The sequence below is a fragment of the Pseudomassariella vexata genome (assembly GCF_002105095.1).
Source record: "Pseudomassariella vexata strain CBS 129021 chromosome Unknown BCR38scaffold_8, whole genome shotgun sequence".
Lineage (NCBI taxonomy): Eukaryota > Fungi > Ascomycota > Sordariomycetes > Amphisphaeriales > Pseudomassariaceae > Pseudomassariella > Pseudomassariella vexata.
Window position 1 is genome coordinate 1394928 of NW_024467963.1, and position 23682 is coordinate 1418609.

Sequence of the window (23682 nt, forward strand, 5' to 3'; positions counted from 1 at the left end):
GCGTCGTACGAAGTGTATGAAGAAGAGAAGTGGGCTCGTTGAACGTCCCAATCGTTTATTTCTACGTATGTAAGGCCCTTATGATCACTATACAACCTTTTAAAGAAAAGAATCCGCAGAGATCTACACATTTTCAATGCGGTGCAATTGCCACAATTAGTCCATCAGTGAGGCCGGTAGCTGCTGGCATGGCCGCTGTCTGGGAGTTGCAACTCATGAATCCTCCAGCTAGTGGCTTCCCAGACCAGAGATACTATAAATGTTTGAAGCCTTGATTAAGCACCGAGAATTCCTCAAGGGTTCCAGTGCTGCGGACGGCATAGATGGGAAGGTACGGCCAAGCGTAGGGCTACAAAACCCCGCTTCAAACCAGAAGTAACCATCATAAAGAAAGGAAAAAAAACATTTCTTTTTTGGCCTTCATATAAATCTGGCGTCGGCTGGTGTAGTTGGTCACTTCGCTGGTAGATAAGTACCGATTTGAGCCTCGCCCACTTGGGTCGGTGACGAGTCACGGGTTCGAATCCCGCAGCTGACACACAAGGGGGTTTAGTCAACCCTTACGGCGCGCTGCCCACCTTGTTGACTTCGCCTACCTAGCGATAATAGGGAGATTGGTGCAGTTTAGGATTACGAGCATCCTAGCCAGTCGACCGTCAAGCACTACGTCGGCGGAATATAACTCGACAGCCGGTCCAGAATTCGAATCGTTAATCCGACCACTTATCGGACCCCCTCTCGCCGCGATTCTTGCGAGCGTCTAGACCACGTTACGGTCTATCCACTTGAGCGTATGGTTGAGATGTATACGCTCCAAGAGAACCCCAATTAGCAGATAGTACGACTTGTCGCGACAAAAAATAGTCGAGCATCTTCTGCACATCAGCAGCATCCCACCCCTGAGGACGAATTTAAGTGCCACATTACCACGCTTATCGGTAGTTCAGGCAGGGGTTGTATCACAGACTTAGGGAGGGACAGGAGGTTTAGTAGTCGTTTGGCTACAAGTTTACCTGTATAACCGCCCGACGCGGCTTAAGGGCCCGCTATATCATCTATAGCCCCTTAAGGGAGTACTTGTAGAGGTACCGAGGGTTAACACCTACGGCGTATTTAATATTATTTTTATAAATCTGGCATATCCAAGGGCGCCCAGAGCCTAACAAGAAGACCTCTTGCCGCTGTCTCTGCGGAAAATAACACTTCTACCGCGAGAGTGCGTAACTAGTCGCAGAAAATTGACCAGCTCACTGGACAGCCCAACCAGATATTCAACGACGTGTTGAGGCTCACTACAACAAGCTGCTGGAACACATGAAGAAGCATATCGACCGACTTTGTGGGTCCGACTCTTGTCAAGGAAAAGCTGATACCAATGCCAAGCCAACGCTAGCTGGACCCCTCAACAGTATATAAAGCTGCCGGCTGGACAAAGTTGATTAAGCTTAATTCTACACAGACTCAACCGACTGCCTCATCCACAGATCTCCTAGGGCTGAGTCAGGGCCACCCTCTACACGATTCAGTCATTAACGACACTGGAGATAATACCCATGCAATGAAAGATGACTCGCGCTTCATTACTCAGCTTCCGGCAAGCCTAACCGATGATCCACTGGGGCAACGCCAAGATCCGGATCAGCGACCATGACGACGGCCCTAGGAAGTTCATCTTGTATAATGCTGCCTTCGTGCCCTCCATGCACACGAATCTTGCGTCTGCATGCCGTTTTAAGCGTGCAGAAGTGTTCCTGGACATGGAGAATCCGGGTTGTACCACAATACAGCACCTAACACTCTAGCCCTACGAACGGAACATGAGGAACAGTTAGTGCTCGAATTTCGGCCCAACGAGGATTGGATCTTCAACCTCATGGCCAATTTCAAGGGACTGCTCCGTCGATCTCATAAGCCCTTCGCAGAGAGCGACTTCGAGTCTAATATGGATACCCACCTGGAACTTCCAAGTGGACCACCTCGAAATTCACCAATCCTTCTGAAAACTTAGCTGTTGAATCAGCTGAATCAGAAGAGTCAGGTGATGAATATTGGGGGACACAGCAGCCGAGTATCCAAGTCGACGTTATATCGGTAGAGGACTCCGCTCTCCCCATTGATCCAGAGGGCCTACCAAGCTAGAGCACTGTCATGTTCAAGGAATGACTCAAAAAAGGTGCTCAATGATCTCAAAGGTGATGCTACTAGTCGGCGTTGCCGGCTCGGTTACTTGAATCCTCTAGCCCTTGAGAAGCTGATATTAGCTACCATCAGGACCAAGATCGTGGCCCCCCTAAGAGGCTTGCACATTGTCACAATGTGCGAACACACTTGATCTTCAGTTTTGGTTCCCCATCTCTTTTCATCCCTTTCATCATATTGCCCCGATATTCGTACTGCAATATGAGAAAACACATCATAGACGCAACTAGAGTGAAATGAACGAACGTGGATATTAGAGTCCAGAACTGCGATGTACACGATAGTCTAGAAATGTGGATTCCTCTTGTAACTGGTCGAAATCTGAAGTGTCCATGACCTACGCGGGGTACTGAATGCTCTTTCCCGACATCTGCGGTTGCTTTGGTAGCTAACCTTAGGTTGGTGGGTGGGGCTATGATGGCTTAATAAGGACCGATGCCTGGAGGTTGAAGTAATTTTGCGCGCGTCGACTTAACGTTTCACATTATCAGGAGACTCCCGCGCCTTGTTGGTCTAATCCTAACGCGTGAATATTCTAGATTGGATGATGTCATAGTGTTCGACATCCTTGAATCGATATTACTCCCATTCACTGGATATCAGTCCATATTTTGGTCCAAGTAGTGTTCACCGTCATATTCTACCAGTTCCTGAAATGGACACCACCGCTTCCTTCTCCACCACCAACGGAGGCGACTCATCCAGGTCTGATGTTGTCGAAATTGCCGAATGCGACAAAGCAGGTAACCTCAAAGCTACTTACATTGAATCCCATCCCTCCTCTTCCTCCTCTGCCACCACCCCCTCGAATTCACGCATCGATGTCTTCTTCCCTACCGCCGGCAAAAGCCTCTGGCAAAAGCTCCTCGTCATCTTCCTCCCAGACGGATACCCCCAAAGTGTGACGGACGACTACACCAAATACCAAATCTACGACTCGCTCCAGGCCTTCGCGGGTTCCATCGCCGGTATGATCTCTTCGCGGGCCGTATGGGTCGGTCTCGGCGTAGGCGATGCCTCAGCGTCCCCCACCGGCGCGATGCTCATCCAGATCGTGCGGGAGTGCATGGGGAAGTTGGCTACGATCGTGTTTGCGCATTCCATGGGCACGGCGATCGAGGCCGAGTGCAAGATGTACAGGTTCAAGGCGGATGTGCTTTGTGATGCGGCGATGGTGCTAGATTGTTTGAGTCCTTTGGTACCTGTTCTTGGGATGAGGGTTGCCGTTTTGTGCGTTTCAAGTGTGTTGTATGCGGCGGCGGGGGTGGCAGGCGGCGCCGCGAAGAGTAGCCTCAGCGGGCATTTTGCAAGGTGGAATAATTTGGGGGAGTTGAATGCCAAGGATGGAAGTCAGGAGACGATGATTTCTCTCATGGGCAATATGGTGAGTATCATGTGGCAGTGGGGGATTGGTTATGCTGGCTAACATAGCATCAGGCTGGCACGGCTGCAATGGCTTTCCTATCAACTCCGACAGCGACGTGGCTCTCATTAATATGCCTGCTAGTGGTCCATTTGGTCATGAACTGGATAGGGGTTAAAGCAGTCAAAATGCGCTCTCTCAATCGACAGCGGGCCAACATCGTATTCTCAAACCTGTTGGATAAGAACAAGGTGCTCGATCCCGCTGAAGTGTCCCAAAGAGAATCTATTTTCGCGAAGCGTGGTGGAAGCACTCTCAGGGGAAAAAATGGCACTTTGATTGGGCATTGTGACTTCGGAGTCTCCCTCCAAACTCTGATTTCGAGTCTGTCTCAGAACGGCCGTCATGGAAAGACCGGTTCGTCACGACTGGGCCCGGTTGACTTGTCAACTTTGACGAGACTATTCCGACATCAAGGCTATCTTCTCTGGTATGAAAGGCAGTCTCCTCGATGGAATGATACTCCATCCTCAACGACGCGGGTTTTGGTGGTGCTCAAGGAGGAGGTTACTACGGAACAACAACTAAGGGCTTGGTATCATGCTTTGATACTTGCTAGGAGGGTTCTTGACGTGACCAACAGCAAAATGGATGCATCGGACAGCCACGAGGAGCAAAGCCTGTCTCATGTGGGGGTCACATTGGATCAAGTTCAGGCCAGTTTTGATGCACACGCCCGTCGCCTCAGGGATGTGGGCTGGAATCTCGACATTCCGGTGCTTGAGACATGCACTGGATCACGTGTTATCTTTGGAAAGACACCAAACAAGTCATGATCACCCCCTTAACGTGAGTCGAATCGAGAAGCATGATGCGAAGATGGAATTGGAAATAATCATTACCGACCATGATTCGTGCTAGTGAATGGAATATTGACAGACTTGCCCGGGGTTGGGGAAATTGAAACCGATACGTGTATACCACTATTTCTGGGACGCAGACGCAAGCGACTTAACCTATTTCAGCAGTAATTTCATCCGATGCGACCAGCGCATTTCACCTGTTCAGCTAAAACAAGGCACAGAGTTGTGTCATTCGATCAGCTTCTGAGCTTGAGTTTGGTCAGTCTTGAAGGGCAAGACCAGACGACTCAGTATTCAGGGTCCTCCCTTCTATATGCGACAACTGGGGCGCTGATTCGGGAATCAAAATGATAGGCCAGAAGAAGGAAGTGACGTCCGTACTGTAGCCAAACATCGTTATTCCAGATGCCGAAACATCCGGAAGTAACAATGCCTAACCCCGGTCCAGAAGTGCCATTCTGTTCCTCTACTCTCCTGTCGAGTGGCCCAATCAAGCTGAAAGGAGAGCCTTGAGTCAAGAGTCGATTGCCAAAGACCCAAGCGCTAAGCCCCAGATCTAAGCCCCAAACGCCAAGCCCTAACGAATTCAGACGCCAACCCCCAATTTAAAGGAGCACGCAGCGAACGGTGCTCGTAAAACATGGAACTGAAGGTACGATACGAGAGTCTAAACCCTAGCTAATGGCGGTTTTATCTTTATTCATGGCATAATCAGGGACCAGGTACCATCCCTCGGCGCCGAGCGACATGGGTTTAAACTTTGTTCGACATGCGTCACGGGAACCTGTTCCGCGGAGCGCGGGTCGTCCTCTCGCGCCAGCTAGGCCCGTGTACCATTATTGACATTGAAAGTATAAATGTAGCCTTTCTTGCTTTCTGAGGTTGTTTGTTTGTCGTACTGCTTCCTGAATTGTGTGTAAATATGGCGCTGGACATTATTCCCCCGACGCCCCAAGCGAGAGTCCAGGAGAGTGGCTCCCAAGCCACTTCCGTGCACGATGTGGACAACCCAGTTCTTTTCGAGGCGTTCGAGTGGAACCTGCACAGTGAACACCAACACTGGAGACGACTACGGGCAGCGCTGCCGGGACTGAAATCAATCGGGATCGATAGCTTGTGGTTGCCGCCTGGGAGTAAGGGGCGAGACGCTGAGAGCAATGGGTATGATATTTATGATGCGTACGACTTGGGCGAGTTCGACCAGAAGGGTACCGTGCCGACCAAGTGGGGGTCTAAGCAGGATCTCGTGAACCTCGCGGCGGATGCCCGGGCGTTGGGAATGGGGTTGATATGGGATGCGATTCTCAACCATCGAGCTTTTGCCGATACTACTGAGACGGTGAAAGTGGTCGAGGTAGATCCAAGGGGTAAGTTGTGCAGAAAGTCATACATCACGGCGTTCACACACCGCTGACAGTTGTGCGCCGCCCAGATCGGCGAGTTGACATTACAGAGCCGTACGAAATCGAGGCGTGGACCAAATTCAACTTTGCTGGGAGAGGGGGGAAATACAGTAAATTCACCTACAACAAAAATCACTTCAACGGAACCGACTGGAACCAAACAAACCAGAAGAGGGCCATCTACCGGTTTATCGAAGACGGCAAGGACTGGGCGCAAGACGTGGGGACATTGCAAGGCAATGCCGATTACCTCATGTTGGAAAACCTCGACTATACGAACCCGGAAGTCGTGCAAGAAACCAACGAATGGGGTAAGTGGATCATAAAAGAACTGCGACTCCAGGGGTTCCGGCTGGATGCGGTGCAGCACTATTCACGCAATTTCGTCAACAACTGGGCCAAGCTGCTGAAAGCAAAGATGGATCCGCGGTTATTTTTCGTCGGGGAGTTTTGGCATGGGGATGTGCACATGTTGACGCAGTGGCTGGATCACATGAGTCCGCATTTCTGTCTTTACGATGTGCCGCTCATGTATCACATTGCTCGTCTTTCTACGCGAGAGGACACGGACCTGAGGGTGGTATTCAACAATACGCTGGTAGAGGCAAGACCGCAGAACGCCGTGGTAAGTTCCACCACCCCTTTCCACATCAAATCTCCTTCGGCCCCAATGGTTAAAAGTGGGGAACCCGTAAACTGAATACGTGCCCAGACATTCATCCGCATCCATGACACCCAACGCGGCCAAGAGATGGACACTCCCATAAACCGCTCCTTCACACCGCACGCACACGCCCTGATCCTCCTCCGCCGCGACGGCCGCCCCTGCGTCTTTTTCGGCGACCTTTACGGTATCGGCCGTCCGTATCCCGAGCCACCTACTTGTCGGGGCAAACTGCCCGACTTGTGTCTAGCCCGGAAGTTGTACGCTCATGGCCCACAGGTGGATCATTTTGATAGGCATGACTGCATTGGCTGGGTACGGCAGGGCACTCGGGAGAAGCCGAGCGGCATGGCTGTGATTCTCAGTTGGGGTCGGGAGACGCACCACCACGAGGCTCAGGAGCAGCCAGTGCTTTCCATGTGCGTGGGGCGCCAGCACGCGGGCCAGGTCTGGACGGATGTCCTGGGGTTCGAGGGCGCGGCCGTTGTTATTGACGAAAACGGATTTGGAAATTTCACCTGCCAGTACAATAGCATGGCGTGTTTTGTGAACGCAGAGGCCGAGGGCAGGGGGAGGTTTCCCGTGAGTTTTGAGTCGGACTTTTTCAGGCCGAGGGTGCCGGCCGCTTTGGTGACGATGCCGCATGGAGATGGATTGTCGCATCTTTGAGCATCGGTGGTTGAGGTGATTGGGGAGGTGGATGAGACGAAAAGACTTAGAAATCGTGCCAAAGGCAGGGGATGGCGTTGATGTTTAAATTGACCGCTTTCAATTTACGTAGATCAAGGTTTTGCAAGGATACTAGTAGCTTGGTCTGCTGTATTCTACTTGATCTGGAAGCCGATCGCCTACGTTGTAACTTTTTTTTTTTGGAAAACTATATACAGGCAGCCTGGAAGCTAATACAAGTAGTAAAAGCATCCCCACGATCCTGAAGCTAACCTCCCTAGCAACCATTTGACTACTATCTTTAAGTAAGTATTTCTGTATTATTTCTTGAGTTACCTAAATGATTAAATCAATTATTTCAAGATTATATACGAGCCTTCTTTCTATATAACCAGCGTATTATGTTCGCGATAAAACTAGATCATCTCCACTATATAAGACATAAGGAGGCGTCTGATTGCCGTGGAAGACCAGTCCCCAAGATTAAATGAATACTTTAATTATGCCTTAACAGGCCTGCTTCCCGTGTTTCCTAACGGTTTCGTAACTTGAAAATCTGGGGAATCCCTGTGCGCATCAATGATGTCCGTTACCTAGACGGAGGAGCATCGTGCGTAACGTTGTGGGGTATTGTGACACATTTCGACTGCAGTACTGCTCTCGAAAACTGAAACTTGGCACTTACCTGAAGGTAACCTTATAATTGCCGATGCCGTTGCCCAGTAGAGTTATAGTACTCTGTGCATCCCTGCTAACCTCCTCGCGCTTTCCGAGTCATTAAACCGGAAGAACACGATCTCGGGGGGCAGCCCCTTCATGCCACCGGTACGTGTCAAATCCCGTTTGCGATGTTTCTATCTCTGTCTTGAAATGTCGTTCGTCTACCCTTCACGCTGCTCTTCCCTTTTACTACCTTAAAATAATATTAAATACGCCGTAGGTGTTAACCCTCGGTACCTCTACAAGTACTCCCTTAAGGGGCTATAGATGATATAGCGGGCCCTTAAGCCGCGTCGGGCGGTTATACAGGTAAACTTGTAGCCAAACGACTACTAAACCTCCTGTCCCTCCCTAAGTCTGTGCTACAACCCCTGCCTGAACTACCGATAAGCGTGGTAATGTGGCACTTAAATTCGTCCTCAGGGGTGGGATGCTGCTGATGTGCAGAAGATGCTCGACTATTTTTTGTCGCGACAAGTCGTAGTATCTGCTAATTGGGGTTCTCTTGGAGCGTATACATCTCAACCATACGCTCAAGTGGATAGACCGTAACGTGGTCTAGACGCTCGCAAGAATCGCGGCGAGAGGGGGTCCGATAAGTGGTCGGATTAACGATTCGAATTCTGGACCGGCTGTCGAGTTATATTCCGCCGACGTAGTGCTTGACGGTCGACTGGCTAGGATGCTCGTAATCCTAAACTGACCAATCTCCCTATTATCGCTAGGTAGGCGAAGTCAACAAGGTGGGCAGCGCGCCGTAAGGGTTGACGCGCCGTAAGGGTTGATGTCACGGTGAGCACAATTGAAGAGTCAAAACACTCTAATGCACTGTATTGACTTAACGATTCTCGACAAGGAAAGAAAGAGAAACTAAAACAGGCTGGCTCACATCTGAGGATCTTCAATCCCGCCTTCAGATGGCCAGTGCTCCTACGGGTCCACAGCTAGTGGGTTTCGTGGCATCGTGACACCGGCCGTCACAGTTGACGCGCCGTATGGGTTAACTAAACCGCATGTTATCCGCGAACGGGATCTAAGGCCGCTAGAAAGTCCGTAGACTGTGTTCGTTGGCTATCATTTCCAACACAAGTCTTACCCTGTGCGCCTCTCAGGAGTAACGTCCCACACCCACATCCGGGACACCCCCACATGTGGGACACCCAAAAATGCCTCATCAACACCGCTAGCCTCTAACTTCAACCTCTTTTATCTTTACCAATATCGATTCAATCGTTACGAAATTTTACGTACGTCTTCTTTACACTAATATTGTGGGATTGAGCGCCACGGTTATGCCCTAGGCCGAAGGCGGTGTAGCGGCAATTGCACTAGTGGGGTCAAAACCCTTCCTCATGGATAAAATAGCTACACAGAAGACACAACAGAGCAGATAGATAGATCAATCAAGACAGGATCTACGCAGAGTCATCAATAGAGGATTGAATCCCTCAAATATGAGTGAATATATCGAAGATGATATTTATCGAGCTCTTCAAGCAATAGCTACCGGTCAAAGCCTCCGAAAAGCAGCATATGAGCATGGTGTCCCAAGGTCTACTCTTTCACGACGGATTCAGGGAGCCCAGTCAAGAGATATAGCCTTCACTGACTACCAGAGGCTCTCTCCAGCCCAGGATTCCCATCTGGCTGAATGGGTTCGAATCCAGGCTGCCCTAGGCCTCCCACCAACCCATCAACAGCTCAAAGACTTCGCCGAGCGTATCCTACAGATCCACGGACACCGAACCACTTGGAAAGAACTGGGTCCAGGCTTTTATCAAGAGGAACCATTCATTCAAGGTCCAGAGAAGCAGAGCTATCGATTCCCAGCGTATTAATGGAGCCTCAGCTAATGTGATCAGGCAATGGTTCAAATACCTCGCTATCCCTAAGATCAAAGCTATTAAGGCCTCGAATCGATACAATATGGATGAGACAGGTATTCTAGAAGGTAGAGGATCAAATGTTATTGTTCTAGGATCATCTGAGACTCGTTCTATGCGGAAGAAACAGCCTGGATCTCGAGCTTGGACATCTCTTATAGAGTGTATCTCTGCGACTGGTACTGCACTACCCCCACTTGTGATATACAAGGGGAAGTCTGTCCAGCAGCAGTGGTTTCCTCTAGACTTGACTCCATACGAAGCCTGGAGGTTTACAGCAACAGAGAATAGGTGGACGTCAGACTCTACGGCTATTGAGTAGCTACAAAAGATCTTTATTCCTTTGACTCAACCAGAGGACCCTGAAGAGACTAGGTTACTTATCCTAGATGGGCATAGTAGCCACAAGACGACAGAGTTTATGTACCTCTGCTTCATAAACAAGATACACTTGCTTTTCTTACCGCCACACACATCCCACGTTCTCCAGCCTCTCGATCAGTCAGTCTTTGGACCCCTCAAGGCAGCCTATAAGAAAGAGCTTGGTTACCTTAACCAATGGGATACTACTACTGTCGTAGGGAAAAGAAACTTTCTCCTCTGCTATAGAAAGGCACGTCTAGCAGTATTGACCGTCAAGAACATTATCAGTGGATGGAAATATACTGGTCTCTGGCCTTCGAGCATAGCTAGACCCCTTATGAGCCCCCTGCTCCTTGAGAATACGTCAGCACCAATCAAACATCCTAGTCAGATTTGCAAAGGGCACTCTAGTAGTCAGGACTGGGCGTTAGAGACATCAGCAATAGCCTGGTCAACACCTAAGAGGAGAGATGAGCTCCAAGATCAACTCAGCTTATTCAGCAAGTTTGATAGTGATCCAAATACCCAGCGGCTACTCTTTCGGAAAGTTCAAAAGGGCTTTGATGAGAAGGACTACCAGTTAGCTGTCGCACAGCGAAAGATTGAGGCAATAGAGGCAGAGCTTGAGGCTAGTAGGGCTAGGAAGCTGTCAGGGTACGGCTAGGCCGAAGGCAATAGTACAGAGTGATGGGGAGTAACGGGCGTCCCTCCTACGTAGCACCGGGTGGTCACTGGCGGTCTCAGGTAGGGGTGCCCACGGTGATGCATTGATCTCTGCCCTCTCTATCTTCCTCCGTCTCGACTCCTTACTTATAGCCAGCCGAGGTTCTCTCTTGGATTCTGGATGTTTGCTTCCGTATGTCTGTGTTCCTCCGACTTCGGCCAATATCTTGGACAGCGGCTCCTTATCTGCAACCAAGCGATTCCCTATCCGTTGCAAACGGCTTCAACGGCTCTCATTCGCCACAAGCGGCTCTCTAGCCGCCACAAACGGCTTCCTACCTGGTGGAAGCCGGCCCGCCTCGGATGACACTTGTGGCTCTGACAACTCCTTCCCTATCCTACTTCGAGATGGTCCTTATATAGATAGCTAGGCCGCCGCTTGGACCCGGCATAACAGCAGGGTCGGCGATGCCAAGGATCTTGACTCTCGTCATCCCAAAGCTTCACATAGATTGTAATCATGACTCGGGAGTCTTTTGTCCGAAACACCCCTCCGGCGGCCCACTGGTGCCTATGGCATTCTGTTCTCTGACAGAAGCAGAGGAAGGTCAAGATGAGCCCTAATTCGAAGTTTACTAATATCAAGGCTATTCGGAAGGCTCAAATCGAGGCTGGTGGAATTGAGGATAGTACAGATGAGTCTAGCGAGTCTGAAAACCCTAGCGACGGTGAAAGCTGTATTGTAGTCGCATCAGAATAAGTGTAAAAAAAGGTTGAAGTCAATGGTTATAATATACAGCATCATTTTTAGGGCGTCCCACAGATGTCCCGGATGTGGGTGTGGGACGTTAACCCACGCCTCCTTCATCCCCAGTCACACCTCTATCGCGGCGTCCAAACTCGCTTGTTGAGGTGAAACTATCGAAATTTCCAACCATACCAGCAGCAGCTTCCGCCGGAATTACTCACCACCATGGCGTTGAGTAAAAGCCAACTAGTCCAGGCCGTGCTAGCCATTGGCACAATCGTCTTCTTATGCCGTCTCGCAGCATAATATATAGCACGGCGCCAGATCAAATTGAAGAATGGCTGCCAACCGATCCGAAATAGTGCGCAGCCCAAGAACCCCTTCTTTGGCCTCGACCGCAAGATGCAAATGAACCGCCACGCAAAGAACGGCACCACGCTCAAGGACTCTCTAGAGCGTGATAGAGTCTATGGTCCTACGTTCGCCATGGATACATTCACGAACCGTACCATCATTACCAGTGACCCGTATAACATCAAGACGATATTGTCAGTGCGATTCCACGACTTCGGGTTGAGCGATCGCCAGTTCGCACTCGGCCCGCTTCTGGGCCATGGCATCTTCACGTCGGACGGGGACAGGTGGCACAAGTCGCGCAGTTTGATAAGGCCTAATTTCATCCGCGAGCAGATTGCTGATCTGGAAGCTTTCGAGCGACATTTTCAGACTATGCTGTCGCTGATTCCGAGGGACGAGTCCACGGTCGACTTGCAAGATTTATTTTTCTGCTTTACCATCGACTCCGCTACCGAATTCCTCTTTGGACACTCCGTCGAGTCGCTCGAGGGCAAGAGGCAAGGGAACGAGGCGGGCTCCGCGTTCGCCGAGGCCTTCAACTATGCCCAAGAAGACGGGGTGAGGCTTTTCCGCCTCGGATACATCGCCCGCATCCTAAAAGATTGCCGGGCGGTAAGGGCGATCGAGTTCGTCCACCAGTAAATTGAGAAATTTGTCGATGCCGCCATCCAGCTCCGATGTGCTCAGGACGAGGAGAAGGCGAGTGTTGATGACAGGAAATACGTATTTCTCAAGGAGCTGGCTAAGCAGACGACGGATCGGGTTGTCCTCAGGGACGAACTGCTGAATGTGCTTCTGGCGGGGAGGGACACGACGGCGAGTTTACTCGCCAACATGCTCTTTATCCTGGCGAGGCGGCCGGATGTATGGGCCAAGTTGAGGGCTGAGGTTGCTGGATTAGGGGGTGAGGTACCGACGTATGAGACTTTGAGGAACTTGAAGTACGTCAAGTACTGCCTGAACGAGAGTAAGCGCCCGAGTGTCCAGTTTCATCCGAGGGTTACTAATCCAATACAGCGCTCGACTTTATCCCGTCGTTCCTCTCAATGGACGATTCGCCCACAACGACACAGTCCTGCCCCGCGGTGGGGGCCTGGACGGCCAATCCCCTATTTTCGTTCACAAAGGCACTTTCGTAGCGTACAGTGTTTACGCGATGCACCGCCGCAAGGAGTTTTACGGTGAAGATGCCAACGATTTCAAGCCGGAGAGATGGGAGACGTTACGGATGGGGTGGGAATACCTGCCCTTAAATGGTGGACCGAGGATATGCGTTGGACGTAAGTGCTCACTCTCCTCTTGGACTACTCGGCGGAATTAGCAGGCCATTCCCACCATCATGTGGGGGGAGGCAGAACTGCAGGAGCTGTATGCGCCTCCATGATATCGGTGCGATGCTGACCTGGTATAGAGCAATATGCCTTGACAGAGGCATCCTTCGTGGCCACGAGACTGGTGCAAGAGTTCGAACGCATAGAGAGCCGCGATCCGGGACCATGGGTGGAGAATTTGACCTTGACTGTCTGTTCGAGGAACGGGACGAAAGTCGGGCTTTACGCGGCGTAAGGAATAGCGGTAGATACTGGCTGCTGACCCCAAGGCGCTCTGCAATGAACAAGCACCTCATCTCACGTAGGCGTAATTGCTTTTTGGCTGTTGAAAGATGTCGAAAGCATCTCCACTGCTGCCTGTGAGATGCGGAAAAGCAATACGAGTAGCAATACGAGCCGGCATGTCTATTCGTGAGTAATGCACATCGTCGTAACCGAAAGCCCCTATGTACGTGTGCTGCTAGTCTCCAAATCCAGCTTGGCCTTCTCCTTAGCCAAGAATGCCTCTTGCTCCCTTGCGCTCTTCTCTAAATCCAAAAATATCCATATACCTGCGGCACTGACGAGGCTCAGGGCAAACAGGAAGTAAAAGGGCGAACTATTGTCGTCTCCGCCCGGCGAAGCGTCGATTATGGCACTGCTCACCAGCGGACCGATAAATGACGACGTCTTGCCGACGATGCTGAAGAAACTGAAGAAGAGGAACTCGTGTCCTCGAGGGGTCACAGAAGAGATGAGGATCTGCGAGTACGAGTACCAGGGACATACGAACAAGCCGTAGAAAGCCTGATAAAGCCAAAATTCCCAGACGTTGTGGAAGCCAAACTTGTCGGTCCAGTTTCCGATCATGCCCCAGCCGTCGAGTAGAATGATGCCGACCATGACAGCGTTGAACATGGCCTTGGCGCTGAAGTGCATGTACTTCTGGATGAGCCAGAAGGTGCCGATGCCCACGGCCTGGGCGACGATGCCCACGATCAGCAGGTACGTCAGAGTGAGCGTGTCGTACGCGACCACCTCGTTCTGCAGGGTTCCGATGACGGTAACTGTCGTATTGAGCGAGTCGCCGAGCAGGAAGTACCCGACAAGGTAAATCAGACTCTGCCTCAGGCTCCAAATCTGCGTCAGCGCCAACCACAGCTGCCACAGCCCCACCGTGATGATGTTCTTGCCCTTCGGGATCTTCAACCCCGGCCTCTTCTTCTCCATGAAAAACCACGGAATCGAAAGCGCCGCCCAAAACGCCGTCGCAACCGCAATCAAAACGCTCAGCCCCCAGTTATTCGCCTCCGTGCTCGCCGTAACATGCACCGCAAACATCACGCCCACGATAACGGCCAGGATAAACACCTCCCCGACGCTCTGTACGTAAAACGCCACGTTGCTCAACCGGCTCCGCTCCACCTCGTCCTCGACATCGTACTCGCGCTGCGTCATCCCCCCCTCGGCATACTTCCGCGCCGCCTCTCGTAGTCTGGGCGTGTTCCTCGCCAGTGCCGGGAACGCCGCCGTCCAGTACGTTAGCGTTAGCTGGTAGCAGATTAACCCCACCATGTACAGCCCCGCGCCCACCTTCCAATTGGCCGGCTCGTGCACCGCGAGCCATGCGAACCCAATGCCGTAACTCGCCAGGCTGAAAAACACCAAGATCCACCGTCTGCCGGTCCCGAAATCCGCGTAAGCGCCTATGGCCAGGAACAAAGCGGCTTGGATGGCGAAACTAATGCCGTTGCTGAGGAGCACGATGGAATTCACATTGTGCGAACCGCCTGCGAAATCGAGGAGCCCAGTGTCGGCGGGCGCGGCTTGAGACAGGAGGTTTTGGAAGGCCGTGGGGCCGAAGTTGAAGAGCGCGAGCCCATTGGCGCCGATGTAATACGCGTACCAGGCCCAGATCTCGTTGCGCGTCGTTTCGGGAACCGAGGGGAAGGCTAGCACGGGCGCTACGATGCCGCGCGAGAGCCCGAGCTCGGAGTCCGCGCCGAGGCCGTGTTTGGAGTCGTCGGCTGTGTTTGTTGGCGGAGTGAGCTGGTCGCGGGATTCGTTTGGGTTGGACGCTAACTGCAACGGCACCGTCGCGGCCGCTGGATCCGGGACCGACATCGAATTGTCAAGATCGCGAGTTGCGATTTTCTGAGCTGAGCTCGTATCAGCTCAGTGTCTCGATAATCGAACGGGTAGATAAGCACTGTCACAATGCGCTCTTTTATCGGGGACTTCAGGGACTTTTATGCCGTGCAAACTCTACCTCGTACAGGGATGCAAGCTCCAACGGTAGATGCAAATCTTCGCCTCAACGTGGTGGGGTCGAAAGACACCCTAAGACCCTTGGGGTTACATCGCAGGCCATCCCGGCTCATCCATGATCGATCGACAAGTTTGCCTCCGGAACTCATCAGTGTGCAAGCGTTTGCGATAGTTCGGAAGCCGTATGCTGAAGTCTAGCGATTCAGGTGCAACTTTGACGAACATACGTGTGATGGAGGCCAAACTGTCAACAGTCGTATAAGCCAGTTGGCTGTTTTGATGATTCAGACGCGGACATTCTGCGCGTCTTCTCACCCGTCTTATCACTTACTGTACTAAGCATCAAAACCTGTTGAGTATCCACTTGGCAGGATTGGGAATGCAGCATTGCGGCAATAGTAATGCAGCTAGAGCTGACTAGACCTCAACCTGCCGAGGTGTGTCCGCTTTGCGCTTTCTTATCTCTATTGCCGGCCATTAGGAAGATTTCCGGTGCGCGGTTTTGCTTAGTTCTGTTACGTACTTATGCTATGGAAGGAAACTCCAATAACCAACGGGATATATCCAATCATTTGTATGCACTGCTCACGTTATTCTTTCCGAGGGAGCTCCTGATTGCGAACCACAATATGTGGTCGACGCCACCATTCTGTTCCGAATTCCTTTATAAGGAAGATCATGTGTGCTCTCCTCCGCCGTGCTTTTATTCCTTTGTCTCGTAATTACGCATGTTCGCCGTTACTTGCCTGGCTTCAAGTGAAGAGTGTGATTACAGTTTAACTATGGCAAAGATGCTCTGCTCTCGCTAATTTCGACGAAAGTTATTGTTCAATGATATATCGTTCCTTGTTACCTGATTTTGAAGCAAGAACCTATCTAGGGTAGAGCCGTAAAGTTGTTGTTCCATGTCTGCTTTGCTTTCGCCACTTTGATTTCGAGAATTTTGTTCTAGTTATAGTGCGAAGAAATCCAGTTATTATGCAATTTTAATTGCCTCAAACAGGCGAATAATACTTCCTTGTTCAGCTATTGCCTCACAGAATTTCTCTGGGAGAGTCTACCCCAAGACAACCAAGCACATATCCGTGAAGGGAGATGGCAGTTCACCACCTAATTAACGTTGAACCTTCAAGGCTATAACATCAAAAAGTGCCAGCCTGTGACGACGTATGGCCACAGTTACCCTACGATATTGGCCAACGTGGCCTACACCCTTCGAACCATTCAATGAAAAGACCATTTGCCCTACAGTCCAATAGTTGATGCGTATACAGGTGAGTACGGTTTTACAGGGGAAATAGGAAGCCTTAATCTAGGGCTCAACAAAACCGACGTCCATCCCTGTTCACCTTTACTCTGTCTACACAAGAAGCTGGTGTTGCATGAACTCCTATGATAAGCAGAACTAGAAAAACTTTGGTGTTGTGAGAGTTACAGAAGACAGACACTGTTGGTCATACCGAGAAGACCAATATAAACAACATATGATACAGTATTCAAAAGAGGTTTAGCTTATGCGATAATTGTGCTATGGGGTGCTGAAAACCTTTGGCCCAAGTGTAGCTCTTAAGGCTGGGGACCAAAAATACTAGGAAGTAGACATTACTCCAGAATGTCGAAATAGCGTCAAGAAGCTCCTCCGCGTGGTGATTCTGGACCTGGCTAAACGAAAATAAGAGGGCTTGTTCGTGTTTCGCCGTCGCGTTTCCAAATTATTGCCCACAGCATAGTAGAGATTTGGCCTAGCATCTGTCTTCTTAATCACGAAATCAGGCCGGTAGCTTCCGTAGGAAAATGTAGATCACCCAGACATCTTATAATTGGGATATTTTTGAACCGTCACTTCGTCAGATCGAGTCTCCTATAAGCATCATCATCCGTCAGCTCGCTACTTCTTAAGATAATGTCGCTATAGAATGCGCGTCATAGTTCTAGTCAAGACCTAGAGGCCTGTTACCCTGTCGATCTCCGCGTAGATCGAACGAGGCTCTCAGCTCTCAACGAATGACGTGATTGATTTGATGTTCATCTCGCACATCGAATTCTCGGATATATTCCTTTCCTTAGACCTGGAATGTGTCATGTGGTGATTTTCGAAGTGCTTAATGATCCTTTTAGACCCTTATCCCAGCCAATAGTTGAATGGGGTCCCAGTCAGAAAATTTTGGTCATATTGGGGTGTACACGGTCCACAGGTCCTGCCCGCGGTGTGTTGCTCCGCATCAAACGCGTTGTGAATATCCTCGTGCCTTTTGCCAAACGCCGATACTCAAGTCATGGCCGCTTGCGCATCTGGGGTAAATTTTCTACTTGGCTGGGAATTTCTGTTTATTTCGAGTCCGAAGATATGAAAATATTTTTCCAACTCTTTGAAGAAGGCGTAAGAAAGTACTGGGGCGTGTCGTTAGTGTCGTTGTTGTGATGGGTTGGTGAGCATCGTGGTTGTAAAACGAGCCTTTTGTTAAGTCACTGCGGATTTGTCTGCGTCTCGTCTCCCTCCTCTGAAAAGTTCCGATGATATGGGCTCCTGTCTTGGTCATAGAACACGTGTGAATCTATGTTAGGATTGCACGAGTGTATGTTTGTTTGCCGTATTGACTCTATGAAGGGGACGACCGACATAGTATGGCCAAATAAACTATCTTCAGAGCCAAATTATTATGGCTTGATAGCACAGGCCCTCCAGCACGCCACGTCAACAAACTTTAATAACTGTTGAGGTTCTCAGGCCCATCGCGAAGGTTTGGTCCTATGACCATAACCTTGACAATCTAACCAGTTTCCCTACACTTCGCTCAAACTGGGGTTTCTAGCTCACAAGCTATCTCTGAATAAACCAATAATGCCCATTACCCAAATGAATGCTCGCAGCATCCCGATTCCCACCGAGGTATGGGTGATAGTCGGTAATCTTCGCGATACTGGCAAGGGCGCCACGTTATCTTCTGTTGCTCAATCCTGCAAGTTCCTTTCCCACGTTGTTCAACCCATCCTCTACGAGAGCCCTACCGGCATTGATCATCGCCCAAGAATCCTCTTCAGGAACTGTTATAACATCTTCTTCCGAACAGTCGCAACAAATAAGAGACTCGCATCGTTTGTCAGGAACATCAATGCCCGACGGTGGGAAGACGACAGGTTAGATAATGGCTGGGAACTGCTCCAATGTGTCGCCAGACAAATTGGCATGGAACGAGGAGTCGCCCAAGAAATGGAAGCCCACATCGAAGATGCTATACGGGCTATGGAAAGATTCAAGCACGATCCACACCTGCGGCACCTCCTCCCGAATCTCCGGTCAATGCAGTTACTGCCCTGTCTCCTCCCGAACCTCCGGGATCTCAGTATAGAGCTCAATCTTTCTTTTGATGTCCTGCACTCCATCGTCGTTTGCACGGCCAAATCTCCCTCGATTATGTTCCCGTCTCTTGAACGGCTGGAGATCAGCGTCTGCGAACTCAACCGAGGGTTCGACATCGACCATGTACGCTACCTGCTAAAGCAGTGCCCAAACCTCGCCCACCTCAAGCTCACTGGGTGCTCAGGATTATGGCAGCCCAAGAACCCGAACCCAGATGACCCGAACCTGGAGAGATTCGAGCACTTGACCATACTTGCGGTGGACTACGGTTACATATCATCTGACGATTTTGCGCGTCTGTTCCGACTCTGTCCTCGGCTAGAATCATTCTCTTATAGCTCAGGGGGTTATGAAGTCCTAGGTCGAGGCGATGATAACCCTGAAGTCTTGTCAGTGGAGGTTATTGACTTGTTGCGTCCGGCGCAGTATACTTTAAAGCGTCTTAAGCTTGACTTCAGGTTTTCGACCAATGTTGTCCTGAACTGGAACGCAGATCGTGCGGATATTATCAGCAGGCTACAAGGGTTCTATGTTCTCCAAGCGGCCGAGCTGGACGGGGAGAGCTTGCTTGAGGGACAAAGCAGCAATAATCACAAAAGTCTACTGGATCGGAGACATCTGTAGAAGACCCTGAAGGCTACTTTCAGAGTACCAGGGATCTCCTGACTATTGTGCAGTCCAGGTGAGAGTGGCAGCGGAGATGGTTCCCCATATTCTCCATCATCCAGGATCGCCAATGCTGACATCACAAGCACTATCAGCACGACCAATCCACGTCCAGGCGGCACCAAGATCTCTGTCTCCAATACTACTAGCCTATCCAAGACTAGGGGGGTTCCTAAGGCGAGCTGAACATGCGGAAATTATTTCATCCCAACTTGACGTTGCGTTTGCCCATGCAAAGTCCAAATTTGGAGACAGCTTCCACCTAGACCCCACAACTCTCAAGTTCTCCACCAAGAAGCGGAAGAAGGACAAAATATATTTTCGTGTGGGAATAGTAGCAGAACTACCACAGACCAAAAACTTCACAATCATGTCTTGAGATTATTCAGAAAAATGAAAGCTGGAGATAATGGCTTACAGTGCGACCCAGGATCAAAGATGTGACTACGCAGAGGTAATTTCGAGACTTCCACTTATCCGTATTTACGGTACGTACTGGTAATGGGAGCGGGAACACTGGTGCAAGACGTTCAGATTCGCGTGTGGAAACATATCGGACTAACGCACGCCATAAAAACGCATGTCGTTGAATGCGTGTCGTTGAATGCGTCTGTGATCTCCCCAAGTACAAACGACTGAAGGCTTTAAGCATAGAAAAGTGAATGATGCCTGCGCTCGGGCTGAAACTGGTGTGGTACGACGAGTAGTGGCCCAATCGGTCCGTAACGTACATTAGGTGACGATATAGTCTCACAAACTGATGCCCGTGAAAGTCCAACAACCTCCGTCGTAAGTCCACTGCAGGTTGGTGCTGTCCGACAAAAGAATCTGCTGCAATTTTCCGCCGTAACTGGCTTAAGCCTCGTAAGACGAAACCTCAACCAAAACGACTTTTCTGGGAATCTGCATCATCATCGCATCCACGGGTCAGCTCTCTTGTCAAACGACTTTCTCATTTGTCCTACATTTACTTACCTTCGTACTGCATCATCTGGTAGGCGAGATCTGACTTGAAAGTCTCCATAATGCCTACCACGTTGAGGAGATCATCGTGGTTCATCTTGCGTTCTGCCGAGCGGGCAATGCCCATAGCCGACGTGACGATGTTGCGTATCTGACGGCCATCGAAGTTTTTCTTCGGTAACTCCCCTTTCGCCCATCTTTCAATCATCCTGGTGTCCAATTGATCTACGAGGCCCCTCGCTTCGTATTGCTCCATGAAGCTTTTGAATATGGCCCACGTCTGATATTCTTTCAGCTTTTCGTAGCGAATGGCGATATGGATTCTCGACTGCACGGCGACATCAAATTGCGAAATCTGGTTCGTTGTTAAGATCATGATGCCCTGGTAGTACTCTAGGACCCGTAGGAATACTATAGAACGTGTCGGTTAGAAACGCAGAGTTTGTCGCTAGAAGAGCTTTCCTAACGAACCTGAAACGAGTGCATTTCTCTCTGTAGTCGGTCCAAGTTCGCCCCTTGCACGGCTCTGTAGGAAGACGTCCGCTTCGTCGCTGAACAAGAAGATAGTGTCAGATATGTTTGCCCCACATTGCGCCAATGGAACGCTAATTGGAATCCAATAGACCGTGTCAGGAGAACCTTTGACGTACATGAGGAGGACAGCTTTCCAGCTCGTTGCGAGGTCGAATATTTTCTCAAGATTCGATTCAACCAACTTGGCCGACGTTCCAACATCGGCTACGCCAATGGAAAAGAGGGGCTTTCCAGCGGCGATTGCAATAGTTTGAGCTATACGTACGAGCGTGAGCCTTTTTGAATATTCACTGGTGGGAAGACGGTGTACTGGGCTTACCTGTAGAAGTTTTACCGACGCCAGGTGGCCCTGCAGAAATTCCCTTTCAGTTACGTGTATGTCGCAATCGGTCAAGCTGGGCGCTGCAACTCACCATAAAGCAGTATAATCAGCCCTTTCCCTTTATCGGCGACAATATCATCCAGTTGATACCCATGACTCCAATTCGAAGACTCACTGATTCCATGGTTCTTCACCAGTCCCATGAGCAACTCCTTTGTATTTCTGCCGTTTTCTGGGCCGGCCAGTTTGAGCTTGTTCATAAAGGCGTCGTCGGCTCCCCCCGTGGCAATCGGGTTGACCAGGTTTACATCTAGTTGGGCCCAAGTCTTGTCGCGCAAGACGTAGCCGAGGACTCGAGGGGCACATAGCATGAACTGGAGATCCTCCCATTCCTCGCACTCATCGCCAGTCTTCTCGTCGTAGCGTGTTCGATAGTTGTCTTGCAGGGCTTGATTCTTATGGCAATCAAAGCAGTCGCACTCTCCTTTTTCGTCGTCTACCTGTAGGCTTCCGATTGAGGAAAAGGGAGGCCCGTATTTGTAAAAGGACTCAAAATCGATCATGACATCGCTGTTAATCTTGAATCTCGTGAGTATAACACAATTGCAGAATGACCAACGACTTAACGGAGACCTACCGTGGAATAATTTGGCTCTGTGTTTGACGTGTCGTTTGGATAAATGGAGCGATGTAGATAATTGCGGCGACGAATGATCGTGTCATCGTCCATATCTCTGTCCTACTTTGCGTTAGTGAGACTGCTTCCCCAAATCATCTGCTTCGCGCGCAGGTATAGTACGGAAACATACCATGTCAGGAACGACACCTCTGATACCACTGCGGTTGACTATCGCCTTTCCGGCATACTTGAATAGCCGTCTTTCGCTGGGAAGAGTGCAGTATTTTCGGAATATGCGACCCCTTTCCAGAAGTTGCTTCTTGATATCATTTGCTTTCTCCATGCCTTCCCATGGCTGGATGGGCAATGTGGCGATCGGCTTTTGGCCCTCAAAGGAGTCAATTCTTAGCTTGATTAGACGGCGTTTGAATCTCTGGCCTGTCCAGTCGTATGTGAAACATCCTAGTTCCCAAGTCTTATGTGTGTGTGAGCGGGGATTGAATACTGGCCACGTCAAATCATTCTCCATCACAATGAAGACCTGGGGTTGCTTCATGAACGGCCGACCGTACACAAGCATACCTGGAGGAAAAATCGTCCACAGGTTTGAGAAAGTGATGCTGCGACTCGCCCTGAGAGACTCTCGGACCTTGAAGTATTCATCCAGCTTTGGATCTCCTGATCCTTGCCGAATTGTCTCCATCATTTCCTTGAGGTCGTTTCGAGCGATCTTCTCGTTTTCATCTCCTCCATCCTTTGCGGTCTCTTTGTAGAGTAGGCACCAATTGTGCACCAGTGGCTCGTATGGCGAGACAAGTATCACAATATCCCCGAGGAATAAGTGATAGGGGTAGTGATGGAGAAGTCTTTGCAGAAGGTCGCGCAGAGGCTTGCCAAATATTTCAATCTCGCTGTAATCCTCTTCGTCTTGATCGATGACTTTTCGCAATTGCCATGCATACTTGGTCGATTGTTTGTCCTTGGAAGCTGCGTCCGAATCCTTTGGCTCGAAGTCTTTTCGCTCGCCTGAGCTCGAATCGTATCTGTTCACTAGAATGCGAAATCGCTGAGTTACCTGCAATGTCATGAGGATCGGTCAACTTGTTTTATGGTCCAGGGTTGGGCACCTCATTAGTTGATGTGTCATCGGACTCTGATTGAGCGTATTTCCCCTTGTCGTTTGTCGGATTGCTTTTGTATCGTTTCTCGAGATCAGCGTATTTGTTTTCGAGTTCTCGTAGCCTCGCCTCGAGGGAATCCAACTTTGCGCTCTTAGTTTTGCTAATGTCTGAGTCAATTATTGAAAGCTTCGTACCTGTGTGGATTTTCTCTCATCTACCTCTGACATTGTTGCTAGCTCCCGCACGCCTGTGTGAGTCCGATAGAATTTCAAACAAGAATCCATCCACTCGTGGCGCTAGAAGGACTATTATACATGAACCGCACCAAGAGAGGGGTTGATCGATTGCTGATGCGGACTTCCTAATTCAGCTTTGATGGCCTTCAGCCCGCTGTGCTTCTTTCATGGTCCCAGAATTGTACCATCCATGGTTGTAAAATCACACCGGGCAAGGAAATTCGTACCACTTCTTTTTGCCTTGCAGACATATTATGCTGCCCGGCTTAGATGCTATTGGTGATCTACCTGTACGGATGATCGAGCATCCTGCCGAACAACACTTCTATTGGTGGTCTTTCTGACGGGTTACATTGAATGTAAATTCAATGCTTTACAAACCCGCAT

At 50.1% G+C, this 23682-nt stretch overlaps 6 protein-coding genes across 6 annotated transcripts; 4 read left to right on the plus strand and 2 right to left on the minus strand.

Moving 5' to 3' along the window:
- Nucleotides 1–2854: 2854 nt before the first annotated feature.
- BCR38DRAFT_458488 (vitamin B6 photo-protection and homoeostasis-domain-containing protein) lies at nt 2855–4398 on the plus strand (the record flags this gene model as incomplete). Its single annotated transcript, XM_040862169.1, has 2 exons — nt 2855–3583; nt 3637–4398. 2 exons carry the CDS (start codon nt 2855–2857, stop codon nt 4396–4398), a joined length of 1491 nt encoding a protein of 496 aa, XP_040714972.1.
- Nucleotides 4399–5347: 949 nt separating this feature from the next.
- BCR38DRAFT_410255 (alpha amylase) lies at nt 5348–7161 on the plus strand (the record flags this gene model as incomplete). The annotated part of the gene is made up of 3 exons (XM_040858443.1): nt 5348–5792; nt 5843–6453; nt 6541–7161. The coding sequence occupies 3 exons, from the start codon at nt 5348–5350 to the stop codon at nt 7159–7161; spliced, it is 1677 nt and encodes a 558-aa protein (XP_040714973.1).
- Nucleotides 7162–11763: 4602 nt separating this feature from the next.
- BCR38DRAFT_458490 (putative cytochrome P450 alkane hydroxylase) lies at nt 11764–13461 on the plus strand (the record flags this gene model as incomplete). The annotated part of the gene is made up of 5 exons (XM_040862170.1): nt 11764–11817; nt 11863–12507; nt 12544–12845; nt 12913–13175; nt 13307–13461. 5 exons carry the CDS (start codon nt 11764–11766, stop codon nt 13459–13461), a joined length of 1419 nt encoding a protein of 472 aa, XP_040714974.1.
- Nucleotides 13462–13670: 209 nt separating this feature from the next.
- Nucleotides 13671–15861, minus strand: BCR38DRAFT_458491 (autophagy-related protein 22-like protein; the record flags this gene model as incomplete). The annotated part of the gene is made up of 2 exons (XM_040862171.1): nt 13671–15194; nt 15805–15861. The coding sequence occupies 2 exons, from the start codon at nt 15859–15861 to the stop codon at nt 13671–13673; spliced, it is 1581 nt and encodes a 526-aa protein (XP_040714975.1).
- A 2401-nt stretch (nt 15862–18262) lies between these two features.
- BCR38DRAFT_516526 (uncharacterized protein) lies at nt 18263–19458 on the plus strand (the record flags this gene model as incomplete). The annotated part of the gene is made up of 1 exon (XM_040865100.1): nt 18263–19458. Exon 1 carries the CDS (start codon nt 18316–18318, stop codon nt 19456–19458), a length of 1143 nt encoding a protein of 380 aa, XP_040714976.1. The 5' UTR covers nt 18263–18315.
- Nucleotides 19459–20016: 558 nt separating this feature from the next.
- Nucleotides 20017–23348, minus strand: BCR38DRAFT_436512 (AAA family ATPase). The gene is made up of 10 exons (XM_040860459.1): nt 23254–23348; nt 23066–23200; nt 22129–23013; nt 21957–22058; nt 21411–21897; nt 21317–21346; nt 21114–21252; nt 20935–21014; nt 20476–20874; nt 20017–20403 (listed from the first exon to the last, which is right to left on the minus strand). The coding sequence occupies exons 1-10, from the start codon at nt 23341–23343 to the stop codon at nt 20378–20380; spliced, it is 2373 nt and encodes a 790-aa protein (XP_040714977.1). The 5' UTR covers nt 23344–23348; the 3' UTR covers nt 20017–20377.
- Between the last annotated feature and the right edge of the window lie 334 nt (nt 23349–23682).